We start from the raw sequence: 15,558 nt of genomic DNA on the forward strand, positions 1-15,558 counted from the left end.
CTTTTCTCGCAATCGTTTATCCACAACAGTGGTATTTGCTGTCATTTGGTGGGGCTAACAGCAGTGTGCGCTACGACACACTTTGCCAACTTTGTGGCAATCTCGCAAGACGACCCCGGCAACACCATTGACACTGTAGCAAGTAACCAATATTGCAACAAGCTACCACTGCAGCATCAAAACAAACAGGCGATAACAAGGTTAACAACAAAATAGCGCTGCTGCCTTGCAGTTTAGATGAGAAGTTGCTGTATAAAAAGTAGCCTATACCTAGCGTTCCTTGAAGTACTCATGGATAGCAAGCAGGAAGAACAAATTGCACCGAAGCAAAAATCGGAGGGGGGGGGGGGGCTACCATGTTGCAGAAATAGTCGCCATCTTTTTAGGGCTACAAGAGATTTTTATTTAGGTTTGCCAGAAACCTGTTATGCGATAGCAACGAATGGCCCTCCGTGACACCCCCATGAGGATAGCAAATCCTGTTGATGTTGTTTGAAAATAACGAGCATGTAGTTGGGCCTTAAAGTTTCGTATTTGCAGAAAGCTATCGTCGGTTGGTGCGGGGAAAGTTTCATCACCTTCGATCGCTGTGTGCTTATCAGCTGCGATGTCTCTAGACTCACATCATTCGTGAACCCCACTGTGGCGCATAGATAATTAAAAAACATTGGGGACGTGCCGAGAACAGATAGAAAGAGAAACATACAGCTTGTGGCGGCGGGCGAAAGAGAAGAGGGAGCGAGCCAAGATGGCCGAGGGGGATCGGCATAATAATAAAAAAACAGAAGAGATGCAACGGGAAAGGAGGCATCATGTATCGGTTAGCGGAGCTGCAGCAAATGAATGTAGAGGGTGAGTTCATTACGCAGAAAAAAATAAATTCAAATTTTGACGACTGAACTTGGGGGTTCATTTATTATGCAAGTGCATTCATTACGAGGGTAAATACATTATCACATGGCATGAAATATCAGATAAGATCGAGAAATGAAAGGGATCATTGTAAAATGTAGCCATCAAACTCATCGGTACACGAAGAGCTAGCAATCATCGTCACACGAAGAGCTAGCAATGTCACACCTCATTTTCGATATGAAAGCCATCAAATGTAAATGTATCTCATAATTTGCCCCTGACTGACATAATTTGCCCCTGGTTGAGCGATGTACACAGGCACACTTTTAATAAAAGCAGAACAATAAATCTAAATTAATGTGCAATGTACCTGGGTCTCACTGCAGGCTATGCCAGCAACAACATTCCCTGCATGCAGACAGACAGGGAATGGCTTCATATTTGGTACAGGAGCACAGCTGGACGACGTCCATTCACTGCTGTTCCACATGAACACTCGGCCTTCTGCTGTGACTGCTGCACAGTAAGGAATTCCAATTGCCACATCCGTGATCATGTGTCCTTCAAGTCCGCCCACAACTTTAAGGTGTGCAGGTGAATCTAGTTGTTTACTGCTGTCCCTGCAAAAGAAAACAAATCGTGTTCAAGTAACCACTTAATATTGTTTTTCATTTTCAGAAAGACTTTGCAACTAAAAAAAGTTTTTGATTCTAGGTCGCCCCCCCCCATTTTCCGATTTCAAATCAAGAAAGAATGGGTCGACCTACAACCATGTAAATAAGGTAGGGGGCAAGAACTTAAATTAAAATCTTTTTATATAAAGTCGTAAACTGGAAGCTTGATTACTACATTGTTTCCTGTTACAATAAAAGGTATTAGGAATGGCTTGTTGACTTTAAGGTAATTACAAGCATTGAGCAATGACACTTTGACAGTGAAACTCTGGCAAGTTGTTCTGCACGTAAAACTAGTTCCCTAAGTATTTGAGCGTCATGCAGAAAATGATACTGTCACTAGCATAAGCTACAATATAATATTACTGGTTTTCATGCACTGAGTCTACTCACCAGATGTACAGCATGTTGGAACGAGATAAAGCCATATTGAAATGGGCCCCACAAAAAATGCGTGTCACGTCCACACTGTGTAACACATCCAACAGTCTCGGGCTGCTTCGCAGTTCATCTAAACTTGCAGCTGAATTGCTGCCATCACTGTGACCATATGAGAACACCAAGCCTGCATACAAATGAATTCATTTTAGTCCCCTATTGTTCAACTCACTTGAAAGCACTAAAGTAAGCTTCTGCATATTTCACAGAAGTTGAATGCTTCCACACAATTCAGCAGAAGTTGAATAGTGCAAAATGTGAACTTATTGCATGGACACAATATAAAGATATAAACAAAATCACAGTAATATTATTAATACCAATTGAGCTCCATGTCAAGGAAACCATTAGTGTATACAAAGGCACAATTTTCCAGGCTACAAATTTGTACAAAGTATTTGAGGTTGTATTCAGCTACTATTCATTCAATGCAGCCTTTAACACCGTACAAAAAATAAACAAACAAACAAGCACTGCAATGAACATCACACTTGAATCCAGGCTCTTATATTGGCCCTATATCTTATAGCCATCTGGACTTTCAAACAGAACAAGTAATCTCAAACCCGGCTAAAAAGCATGCATTGTCTAGAACCTTTCTAACAATGAAGTCAGCTAAAGAGCAAAACAATTAGGGCCTTATATTTTTAGAAGTCTTATACGCATTGCCATTTGAATGCTTTCATACCAGCATCAGTGACGATGAGTACGTCGCCTCCACCATATTCTCCACAGCCGCAGGATACGTCCACAACCCTGTGTCCTCGCAGAGAAGTTATCTTGGTGGGTATACTTTCAATGTCACTGCTAGTTCCTGCTGTAAAAATAAAGTAAGCAATTTTTGCAAAGCAGATTAACAAGCTTCAAGTCATAAGTCATCAACCTGTCACCTAAGATTAAATACAAGAACAAGAATAATCTATTAAAATATGGCGGTCTAAATGAAAATGCACGAGTCTGATCATGTAAAGTCTGATCTGTAAAGACATGAACAGCTCTGCATTAACTATGACCACCCAGGTTTCTGTGCACATAATCTCTGCACTTTCAGAAATGCACTGTGGCATAGCCCAGTGAAGCATGTCCATGATAGTAATAATAATTGTTCAATAAGATTATGAGAGATACCATAGTAGAAGGTCCCGGAAATTTTCGACCACCTGGGGTTTTCTAATGTGCACCTGAATCTAAGTACACAGGCCTCCAGTAGGCTTGAACAAATATTCGCATGAATACTAATGTATTTGAATTCACATTTACTTCAATTTAAATTATTGGAAATTTCAAAGTATTCGAAATGAGCTAATAGATGTACCCTGCATATAACTTCACTGTAAAGTTGGTTTCACTGTACTAAAGGGGTGCTGTACTGTAACTACACCTTTGTAAAAAAAAAACCTTCGCGCTGCCGCAAAGCCCTACCTCAAACCTGAATGAACATTTTACCCTCATACTGATTTTTTTCTATTTATGTATAAAAGCTTTTTATGCTGGCTTAGATGCTCTAAGTAGAGTAAATTTTAAAATTTAACATATTTTGCATATTATCACATACATTCTACTGCAAGTCGAATCCTGCTACTATTCAAAGTTGCTTCCACTTCCTTTAAACCAATAAGAATTACATTTGCACATGACTTGTTTTAGTTAAAAATATATATATTGTGCAGGTTAGTTGGGTCATGACAAATTGTTCTCTATATGTGACATATACTATTTGAATTGAATGCGAAATTATTCAATCCAAATCCATATTCATATCAAGTACACTTTAAACCTAAAATTTACTACTGCGAAATCCCGAGCAAGCGCCCCCACCCGTACAACTGTCCTCCCCCCTCCCCCTTTTCACTAGCAATTTCCAACATTCACGCCATTCCGGGAAAGCACTCCTCCTCCATTCCAACCCAATCCTGCTTTGCACTGCAGCCCAACTGCTCTGAGCCATTTTCTGCTTTGTGTTCGCGCTGAAAGGTTAGCTATGCCTACGTAGCCCTACACGGTGGTGAAAAAAATCGCGGTTGTCCGATCGCTGTCGAGAGTCTGGGGCCCAAACGTCGACGACATGCGATGCTTAGTAGTGTTCGACCAGGCACTCATCCAAAGACACAAGCCGCCACAAATGCCTTCAATTGGTATGACACCGGCGTGCTTGACGTGCTTGTGAGGTGCACGAGCATCCTGCAGGCTGCTGACATGTATTAGAATAAGCCGTTCAAGCCCTCCTTGCGGCATTTGTGGGAGCAGTAAGTGTGTCAGGAAGCACGAACACCAAAAGAAAACTTGAAGAAGCCGTCACAGCAACATGTGCTCGATCTAGTGGCCGAAGGGTGGGCTGCTGTACTTGAGGAGACAATCCTTCAAGAGATGTGGCATAAGTAATGCATTTGATGGCTTGGAGGATGGTGACCTGCCCGATGTTGGTGCTATGGTGCCAGAAGACCGTGGCGGACTCCAATCGGAATGCTGCGACCGGTTTCTTGCAACTGACTTGGAGAAGTCTTTCCATAGTTTTGAAAGCAATTAAAAGCTACAACGAATTCTGGGCCTAAGTAAAGTTCACCATAACAAAATTTTTATCCATGCGCACTGCGTTTTTTTTTTCTGGTACAAAAACTTTGCCACCATCTTGAATTTTGATGCCAATCTGCGCAACGTTTTTAGATCAGCCAAGTTTCAAACCTGAGCGGTATCGTGCAGCGCTGCCGCCATCAGTGGCAAATGTCCTGGTGTTATCACATCAGAATTCACTCGCTTCTCCAGTCTTCCGTCGGTGGTGAATGTTGTGACGCATCGGTATATAGCCAAATTGGGATACTTTGTGTTGGAGTTGGCCTTAAATTTTCCTCTTAAGCTATGTGGCTATTTTTGGGCTATGTTGCTGTGAACTAAGCAAGAAACTTCATGATATTAGAGGAAGGCGATGAGGAGCCCGAAAGAACTGCTTGCACATGGATGTGGTATTTGCCAACTTTCTAGGCACCATATTGATACTTCACCAGAGGTTGTTAATTTTAATTCAAACGCAAATCTCTTAAACAGCAGCAAAATCGGAAATTGTGTGGTTGTGGTGAAAATTTTTTTTCACCAACCTAAATGAGGGGTGGAGGGAGCGGAGTGTATGGCTTGTGTGCGTATTTTGAAAACTGTTCATGTCTTTACAGGTTCGATGCTCTCTGGCCGTTAAATTTGGGTGCATTTATTTGTGCTAAACCAGCAGTGGCAGAGTATATTGAGGACGTTAGTCTATCTGCATTGTATCTCATTGCTGTAATGCAGACTCTCTGCTCATCATGTATTGATCAGTTTAAGCTTGACCTCTGCCTCTTATTTGTTACAAGAAAGGCCACTCTCCAGTTGCACAACCACATGGGCCATACTCATGGTTTCTCCCCTAACACCTCGTGGACAATGGTGCTCTGCACTCCCTTTCTGAAAGCAGCTCCAGAATGGGCAATGTGCGAAGTATACTAGGAACTATAAGAAGGAGTGAGAGAAGGAGCTGGGTTTCATAGATAATATATGACGTCGCAGTTCCAAGACAGCGATTACAGATTAGTAGTTTTTTCGCGTTCGTAAACATATGCGCATCATGCTTGTACAAGCACGGCCAGCACACCCATTGATTTGTGGGGTTTAACGTCCCAAAACCACCAAATGATTATGAGAGACGCCGTAGTGGAGGGCTCCGGAAATTTAGACCACCTGCGGTTCTTTAACGTGCACCCAAATCTGAGCACACGGGCCTACAACATTTCCGCCTCCATCGGAAATGCAGCCGCCGCAGCCGGGATTTGAGCCCGCGACCTGCGGGTCAGGAGCCGAGTACCTTAGCCACTAGACCAACGCGGCGGGGCGGCCAGCACACCCACACAACAAAGTCGGTTGAGGATGATATAACGACACTTACTCAATCTGGATGTCTGAAATGAATACGACAGTTGCACTCTTGCACATTTTGGTTCCGCTGCTGCACTTTTCGCTATATCTCATCCCTTCCCGATTATTCCAAGAAGCCGCTTTTACGAAATATAAAGTTGCAATATGTTCTTTGCATGAAGGACTTCAATTCCACTATGTCACACAGCTTCATAACTCCACTTCCAAGTGATCTTTAGCCATCTTAAGACGCCTACGACTACGGAAGAACAATTCTAAAAGCATCAAGCAAATATCACAATTCTTAGATTTTTGACATTTTTTGAACACCTGGTACAATAAAATACCACTTGAACAAACGTCAGTTACACCAACTACTATTCAGCAGTACAAACTTATTTTTGGGTCCTACTCTAGTGCATTTCATTTTGATAAAATGTTAGAGAGAAAGGAAAAGCAGCTAGAAAAAAGTCACGACTTTTGTGAACGACTTGCCATTCATAAAAGTCCACGTTATAAATATTTCTGCAATGTATGAGAGAGTGTATAAAAGATGCCTGGGTTAGAAAGTGCAGAAGTTTGTCCGATTGATTTTTAAAACCTGGCTGTAAATTTAATTTTTAGAGTTACAGCTATTTTCATAAGGTATAATGCTTGAGACTGCAAATATACAGTGCGATCTGTGTGCATCGCACTGTACAGGCAATATCTGTAAACTTGTTTTCACTCACTTGCATACGTAAAATAAATACAATTTTCCTTTCTATAGCAGGACAGAATATGTGGCATGCAGTTCACACGCAGTGATTTTAGCACCCTAAGATCGCAAGTAACGACAGCCCCGTTTGATTGTAAGCTTTCTTACTTCAAAAAAGTAAAAGTGAAGAACTACGTCGTGGGAACGCGCCACATAGTCGATTCCTTACAGCCTAATGAACAGACTCATTGAAGCTTCGTTTATCGTGGGCAGTCTAGACAATAGCCATGCTATGTTTGCCTTCTCATTACCAAATATTGCTCAGTTTTACGTTGCCGCGGCAGCGCAATGAAAAATCTCAATAACACACAGTCGATGAAGCACTTTCTGTATGGCTACTCTGGCATCTTGCCACGGCGACTACGCATTTTCGTCGGCTAGCGGAAGCTTGCTGCATCGTCAGCGCCACCAAACCCGCAGCTGCCTCGGCACTGCGCAACAGGTCGGCTGACGCGTGGAGCTTTGCGACTTGCCTAGTTCTATAAACGTTGCTTCCAAGATAGCACCCCTCCACCTTTCCGGCAATTTCGACTTCGTTAAGTGGGGAGGGGGGGGGGCACTTGCTTGGAATTTCACAGTAGTATTCGCATAAGCCTAGCCTGCAGTATTTTTGCACCCTTTCGAAATACACGTGTCCTGGCAGGATTCGACCCCTCAACTTCCGGGTCAACAGCCAAGCACCAGAACTACTAGACAACTATGGCAGATTTGTCAGTCATTAAAAAATGTGCCTGACATTTTTGCTCCAAAGCCACCCAACTGATAGGTGATGAAGGGATTTAAAGATTAAGTATCACTTGCCATTGTCTTGACAGGGACGACATCCTCTTCCCCAAACGTAGAGTTGTCCACTGTTGGTGAAGGCTGCACAATGCTTGCTACCACACGACATGCCTTTGACTCCTTTGCCACTGAGCAGTTGGACAATTGTAGGCGCTCCCTTAGATCTGTCATTGAAATAAACGAAAAAGTCCTCATGTATAGGACAGCACATTATGGTAATCAGCTTTAATACAATTATTTATACTACGCATCACTTATAGTATCCCTAGGTTCTTTCCATGATAATGTACCCGCATCTTGGACTCTACATTTTGCTATGTTCAGTGCATGACTTCTTCAATTATCTACAACAGCTTCCAGTGAATAGTGATGCAATTCTCTCCATATACAGCTTAAATAAGCTTACACAATAATTGAAATAAATGTGGCACCACACAATCTATGCTTGAGAATGACTTTTTACTTTCTTGCATGAAAAATACTACTTCTCTTTTAAACTAAGGAAGGTTATAACAAGGGCATCTGGAAAAAGTGACCATGAATCCAATATTGGTTTAAAGGAAAGTAAATGTCTAGTGCGAATCACACATATGTGATGCAAGGAAGAGACATTTTATTATTACACACTCATAAAATCAAATGCTGATTTTTAGGCTTGTGCAAATATTCAAATGCTTCAAATAGTTGAAAAAATAATACTTCATTTAAATTCGCTTCTATTTGAAATTAAATAGTGGAAAAATTCAAAATGAACGAATAGATGTATATTAATTCACGTGTTCCCCCCTGTAAAGACGGTTTCACTGCAGAAAGGGATGATAAGTGGTGAGAGCATTTGTTCATTATCATCATCAGCCTGACTACACCCACTGAAGGGCAAAGGCCTCTCCCATGATCCGCCAATCAACCCTGTCTTCTGCTTTCTCCTTCTATGTTATACCTGTGAACTTTTTAATCTCATCGGCCCACCTAATTTTCTATCTCCCCTTCATGGGTTTGCCTTCTCTGAAAAACCAATCAGTTATCCTTAATTATCAGCGGTTATCCTGTCTACGTGCTTTGTGCTCGGCCCATGTCCATTTCCTTTTGATTTCAACTATGATATCCTTAACCCAGTTATTCTCCCATTCAAATGTAATATATCAATATGCATGTAATCCACTGCAAAGATGGTTTCACTGCAGTAAAAAGGTGCTAAGCCCTGTTGAGTACGACGGACCGATCCCGCCGAAGCCACCACTGTTGCGAAAGACGGCGACGCCAACACGGCCCCGGAGGCGCCACTGCTTTCAACTCCGCCGGGAAGGTCACCAGCCGTTTGGTAGCGTATGTTTATCAGCTCGCGACTGCTTCTGCGCAGAGCTGATAAGACGAGCGGACGAGACGACGGTGAGTTAAACAAGGTTTATGTACAGCATATTTACAGAGGCGTTACAATTTCGGCACTGGGGCCGACAGAGACTCGAAGAGCCGAGCTCTTCTCTCTAACACATAGGTCAGTCTTTCGCCTAAGACCGCTGACTCACACACATGTCGGCACTCCGACACGGGGACTCCTCTCCTAGGACCTCCGATCGCGACGCGCCGCAGGGCTTCTTTTATTTACACCGGGTCCAACCAAAATGTCCAATCAGAAGCGCCGCTGGTCGTCCGGGCAGATTCCGCCAATGGGGGTCGCCGCGCCATGCGTCAGACCACCCGACACGCGGCCGCCGGCTCGCTGTCACGTGCGCCGCTGACTCACTGCACCTGGGCCAGAGGGGCGCCGCGCGTGTTCACGCCGTCGAGGTGATCGCGCCAGGCAGACTGCGGGCTGGCCTTGACCCAGATTGCCTTTTTCCGAGGCACGGACGTTTGACGAGGACTCGCTGGCATAACAGCACCCCCGCCGCCAGACAATGCACCGGAAAGACGAGCTGCTTCCACGGGGCTCGGATGTCAGGTGCGCTCGTTCGCCAGGTCCCTCCAGGTTCGCCTCCAGGGCCATGGGGAGAATACAGCTCCAGACTGTTCCGGGAACACATCCCAATTTTGACGACGGATCCCAGCTCCACTGGCTTGTCGCCACAACTTGTCGACCAGCTTCACTCGTCTCTTCTGACCATCTTCGGTTTCAGCACTTGTCGATGGTTCTGCAACTTGCTAAGAACGGTTCGACAACAGACAACACACGACACACGCAAGTGCCTTCGGTCACCCGACAGAACACCAGACAAAGTATAATACAACATATACCTATCTACGTGTTTATCGGAATTTTGTTTCCTCTACATCAAGAGGCACATGTGGGACAAAAGACTCTTAAAATGACAACTCAATTTTTTTTTCCCACGTACAACAACGTAACGAATTAGAATACCACAAAGTTGGCCCCTTGAGATCACTCTGAACGAGAGCGCTCAGCCCAGGTCGTGATGAGGTAAAAATTTTGCCCCGAATCGCCAGCGAGAAACCGAAAGGTTGAGAAGTTACTAGCTGGAACTCACTGCTCAATGCACCTGCCTTAGCGTTTACCTTTCCTTTATTTTTTTTTTTGATAGCGAACGTCAAAGTTGCGCTGTGGAGCAACATGCTCCACTTCAGTAACCGGCCACTTTTTGGCGACGATACCTATGCGGCACCAAGAGCGGCTCACACTTTCGACGTTGCACAGGGGAACAACGATACGGCTTGCTACTGATTGACTCCTCACCGCTTAGCTCGATATCGTGTTCGATCACCGTCGTGTCTCCGGGACGGTCCGACAACACATACCCAAACTCGGAAACAATCTTTCTCAGGTCCTCTTTCTCAGGTCCTCCTTCACTTAAGATAGGCTCTAGGTTTATCTGCTCCCGGATTACTTTCGATCCCCCTTCGATCACCTCACTAGAACTCAAATTTTCTGCTTCCTCTTCCTCTGAAGCCTTCAACAGCTGATTTACGACCGCTTGATGTTGAACATTGGGTTTTATCAAGTTGTAAATTTTGTTCTGCCGCCTTCCTACTTGCACCTCATAAGTTGTATCGCAAGGCTTCGATAATACTTTGGCGGGCCCTTCCCAATCAACCTCAATCTTGTTCCTTTTTGGTGGCTGCAGCCGCATTACCTGATTATCAACTTCAAAAGCGCGCTTCTTCCCCGATTTCTCGTAGTGCTCCTTCGACAGCACTTTTGCCGCGTTTTTCTGGCTTTCCACGAGCGCTTCAATTTGGCTTTCCACTAGCGCTTCAATCGAGAGATCCTCACTCTGCCCTCGAATGAGCGTCTCTCGATCAACTCTCGGCAGCTCGCTCCAACTTTCCGCTACAGGCGAGAGCGTTGCAACCCTCTCGCTCTGACTCAATGGCGCCACGTCGTCTCCCCCAGCGCATACCGCGCCGGCCGCTCCCGCGATGGGCCGCTCGCGTGACTGCTCACATGACTCATGCGGAAAATTTCCTTTCTGGGGTTCCGTCGACCCGCCGACAAGGTCACTTGAGAGTTCACCGCATGGAACCAAGTCAAGCTTCCGCGAAAGCTTTCGCGCTTGCGATCGCGTGGGAGCCATGCACGCTAAGTTGGGGAAGAACGATTTGCCCTGCTCTTTGAGAAGCTGCTCCGAGTTGTTGGAGAAAAGATAAGAAAAACGACCATTCAGCGCGGCAGACACAGCCGCTTCGGTGCAAAGCTTACCGAACGGGCCTTCAATGACAACGGTGGCGATTGGTAAGCGAACACTCTGCTCCTCGGCAACTTGCCTGATCCACGCGCATTCTCCTGTGAAGTCATCCGGAGACACCAATGAAGGATGGACAACGTCCATGGTTGCCGCTGAGTCACTAAGTGCTCGGCACGTTTTCTCATTGACCCTAATTTCTTGGAGATACGGCTCCAACAACCGCATGTTTTTTTCTGATTCTCGGATCGTTGCGAAGGCAAACTTTTCCTGACAGTTTCTCGCGATGTGCCCCTCCTTTTTACAGTTGTAGCAGATTAGCGGCTTCCGTTTGTTTTCCGGTTCTAATGCCTGTGTGGTAGAAACCTCACTCGATTTCTCCGCTTCTGTTTGCCCTTCCCCTACACTGTCCTTCGTAAGAGACGGGTCCTTCTTGAAATTACGGTGCGGAGCGGGTTTCCGTTGATCAGGTTTCCTTGAAAAGCCCTCTTTCCTTTCATCCTTTTCAACGCGCGCTGCCCTGCTATGCAACTTTCGGCGAGTATAATACTCCTCAGCTAACTCAGCTGCCTTGTTTAACTGTACGTCCCCAAGTCTGTCCTGCAGCCAAAGTTTGACATCCTCCTCGATGCAGCGGTAGAATTGCTCCAATGCAACGCATTCCACCACTTTATCGCGGTCGTCATAAACACCTTCGCCCTTAAGCCATTCAATCAAATCGGCTTTAAGACGAAACGCGAAGTCAACGTGTGACTCATTCCCCTTTTCAGCATACCGGAACCTTTGCCTGAAAGCCTCGGGTGACAACTTATAACGTCTCAAGAGCACTTCCTTAACCTCGTCATAGCTCTCAAACGCTTCCCTCGACAAGCAAGTTATCGCGTCGGACACTTCGCCGGGAAGAAGAGCTAGCAGGTTCCGCGCCCAAAGAGACCGCTCCAAAGCATTTCGCTCACAGACGTGTTCAAACTTGACGAGATACTTCGCCATGTCCTCGCCTACTACGAACGGTGGCAGTTGATCCCGAATTCTAATACTGCTGACCTGAATCGTCGGAGAAGCTGCGCTAGGCGCCTGCGAACACTGTAGGATTGCCAATTCTAGTCGTTTCATCTCAAGGCGCTCCTGTCTCTCGGCCTCCTCGCGCTCGCGACGTTCGCGCCTTTCAGCTTCTTCACGTTCGCGAGCTTCTCGCCTTTCAGCCTCTTCACGTTCGCGAGCTTCGCGCCTTTCTTCACGTTCGCGAGCTTCGCGCCTTTCAGCCTCCTCACGTTCGCGAGCTTCTACTTCTCGCCTTTCAGCCTCCTCACGGCGTGCTTTGATATCCACCCAGGCCTCATCGACTTCCTCAGCCGACACTCCCTCATCCTTCATGATCTCAAGGATCGCTTGCTTTCGTTTCGCACGGCCCAAAGTAATGCCGAGTTCCTCACAAATTTCGATGAGTTCCTTCACTTTAAGGTTCTCCATCGTTCACACTAGCCTCTTGCTGTTTGCCCCTGTTAAGAATCTACTTGCCGTACCCACTATAAGCCTACTAGCAAGACGCGCAAGCAATTTTTCACACTCCCGTGTTTACCCCCTCCGCATTAACTTTGGTTTCAAAGCGCTTCGACTTGGCTTGAAACTATCAAAGCTCACTTCAATGCTTCACACAGCCCTTCTCTAAACTACTACAACCTGAGCTAGAGTAGTCTGGTGAACTGAGGGGAAAACATCAGGCACTCACCGCCTCGATGTCGCTGACGCCGGCCGATCCCGCAGCTGCCAACCACTGTTGCGTAGCGACGGACCGATCCCGCCGAAGCCACCACTGTTGCGAAAGACGGCGACGCCAACACGGCCCCGGAGGCGCCACTGCTTTCAACTCCGCCGGGAAGGTCACCAGCCGTTTGGTAGCGTATGTTTATCAGCTCGCGACTGCTTCTGCGCAGAGCTGATAAGACGAGCGGACGAGACGACGGTGAGTTAAACAAGGTTTATGTACAGCATATTTACAGAGGCGTTACAATTTCGGCACTGGGGCCGACAGAGACTCGAAGAGCCGAGCTCTTCTCTCTAACACATAGGTCAGTCTTTCGCCTAAGACCGCTGACTCACACACATGTCGGCACTCCGACACGGGGACTCCTCTCCTAGGACCTCCGATCGCGACGCGCCGCAGGGCTTCTTTTATTTACACCGGGTCCAACCAAAATGTCCAATCAGAAGCGCCGCTGGTCGTTCGGGCAGATTCCGCCAATGGGGGTCGCCGCGCCATGCGTCAGACCACCCGACACGCGGCCGCCGGCTCGCTGTCACGTGCGCCGCTGACTCACTGCACCTGGGCCAGAGGGGCGCCGCGCGTGTTCACGCCGTCGAGGTGATCGCGCCAGGCAGACTGCGGGCTGGCCTTGACCCAGATTGCCTTTTTCCGAGGCACGGACGTTTGACGAGGACTCGCTGGCATAACAGCCCTGAAAACACCTAATCAAAGCAAAGCTGTTCTGCCCACTGCCACTTAAAGGGGCCCTGAAACACTTTTTCAAATAACCATGGAAAGAATTCACTAAAAGAGCTTATCGCTACACGAATTCAATGCCGCAAAACCTTTAAGAATCCATCTAGTATGAGCGGAGTTACAATGACTTATCACAGGCAGCAATCGCATTCTCCCTTCTCTCGTCCTGACGATTGCGCTGGAAGCTAAACGGGGAGGGATGGCATGGTCAAAGAAAATACATCACGCACACCTCATGACCTTGAGCACTTTTTTTTTCTTCGAATACGCGTCTTTTTCAGGGTAATCGTGCGCGCACGTGTAGACAAGTCGCAGCCTCCCTTAGCGATTCTTGTAATGACAGAGCGCGCCATGTTCAAACCAGCCAACGATTGATAGATGGTTTTCTACAAGTGATTTCGGACTTTCCTTTATCATTCACCAAGCAAAGAAAAAGCAATTTTGGGCTGACTCTGATAATTTTTTGTGAATTCTAGGCCATGTGCTGCGCTATAATATTTGGCTGGTATGTTCTCTGGAGCTCTACTATCGATCCGCAGCGTTTTTTGACCATGCTCAAAAATTGCTGCAGGGCCCCTTTAAAGGTTAAATGATCATATTACCCTCCTATCGACCCATCCTTTATAAAGTTTAAGGTGGCGGTTTCACTACCGCGATCTTGCGAATAGTTCGAAAAGAGACACCAGACGACGCCACTCATCCATGTTCGCAAAAAGAGAAAAAATTGAGCGCGCTAGTACGGTTAGCATCGCCTCGCGCGTCTCTTGCACGTCACACGAGAGGATGAAAATCGGCCAACGAAGAGCTAGAAGCACAAACACATACGGCGTCTTTCACCTACAATCAGTTAACTGATCGCCTCGTTACAATGACACGACGAAAGATGCCACAGCGATAGCTGGCTTACTGAAATTGGCGTCGTTTCGCTCAAGCACATACACTCTCTCTCTCACTCACGCCCATGAAGTAACGATTGAGCATAACATCAACTAAATGCTTTGAAGCGTTTGAGTGTACTGGCATGGCCATTAACCTTCTTTTTGAAGTAGCGGCTGTGGCACTGGCTTGATATAACGTCACACAAGTGCGTCTTTTTTTAATTTTCTTAGCATGTTTCACATCTTGGGAAAAATAATTATAGTGGCTTAGCTCTGCTATGCCAGGATATAGCATGAGCTATGAACGGACAAATAGACGAACCATAAATACACAGACGTACGGACAGATGGACAGATTAGCGAGTGATCTCACGCGAGCCAATCACCAGCACACTAGCGACACGTCCCTCCAGAAACTTCGATGCCTTCTGCGCAACAGCTGTGCTCCATGTGATGTCACTGCTCTTGCGCAGCACTGCTCATCGCAAACCACCCGAAACTGCTCAACCTTGGCCAATGTAGCTTACACTACAAAAACAGCCAGGCCGATTTCAGCACAAAATAACCTTAAGATTCTCGGGTTATTTGCCAAATATCACACTACAATAACTACAATAAAAGGGTTACCTAAATAAAGTACATCTTGTTGATGATCAGTTGAACAAATGACTACCACTAATATACAGGAGTTAGAACCTCCAAGAGCACATGTTAACTTTTAAATGTGAAGCATTTCTTAGCAAACTTCAGCGACTTTGAGCGTATCATCTATTTATCTAGCCGCCTACGACTTTTAGCTCTCCTGGCCGTTTCGATAATAGTATCGATACCAAACTTGGTATGGCATAACATGACAGTATGAAGAACATATTTGACTAGTCATAACATGAAAATCATGACATGTATGTCATGATTTACATTTTATGGTCCTGCAGCTCTTGCAGTGGTTTCGTTCCCATGGCATGTCGCAAAACTGGTATCGTATGACATGACTGCATGGCGAACACAAGTGACAGACCCTAACATGAAAATCATGTCGTGCATGTCATGTAACAACATGACTACATGCCATGCTCATGATGCACTCGCAGCTGTTTTGCTAGCGTCACATATACCGAATTCGGTATTACAGTACGTGAATGGATGACGAAGGAAT

General features: G+C 45.9%; 1 protein-coding gene across 5 annotated transcripts in view; it reads right to left on the bottom strand.

The window, feature by feature from the left end:
* The window catches only part of HERC2 (E3 ubiquitin-protein ligase HERC2), a 137,271-nt gene that overhangs the window by 104,430 nt on the left and 17,283 nt on the right, over positions 1-15,558 (bottom strand). For 4 of the 5 annotated variants that reach the window (XM_075877908.1, XM_075877901.1, XM_075877894.1 and 1 more), the window contains exons 12-15: positions 7,405-7,550; positions 2,656-2,784; positions 1,923-2,094; positions 1,226-1,475 (exon numbers count right to left, since the gene is read on the bottom strand). In XM_075877908.1, coding sequence (XP_075734023.1) covers positions 1,226-1,475; positions 1,923-2,094; positions 2,656-2,784; positions 7,405-7,550 — 697 coding nt within the window. The remainder of the gene's footprint in view (positions 1-1,225; positions 1,476-1,922; positions 2,095-2,655; positions 2,785-7,404; positions 7,551-15,558) is intronic. The other variant, XM_075877888.1, reaches the window with a different exon arrangement.

Source organism: Rhipicephalus microplus, chromosome 2, assembly GCF_043290135.1.
Source record: "Rhipicephalus microplus isolate Deutch F79 chromosome 2, USDA_Rmic, whole genome shotgun sequence".
Classification (NCBI taxonomy): domain Eukaryota; kingdom Metazoa; phylum Arthropoda; class Arachnida; order Ixodida; family Ixodidae; genus Rhipicephalus; species Rhipicephalus microplus.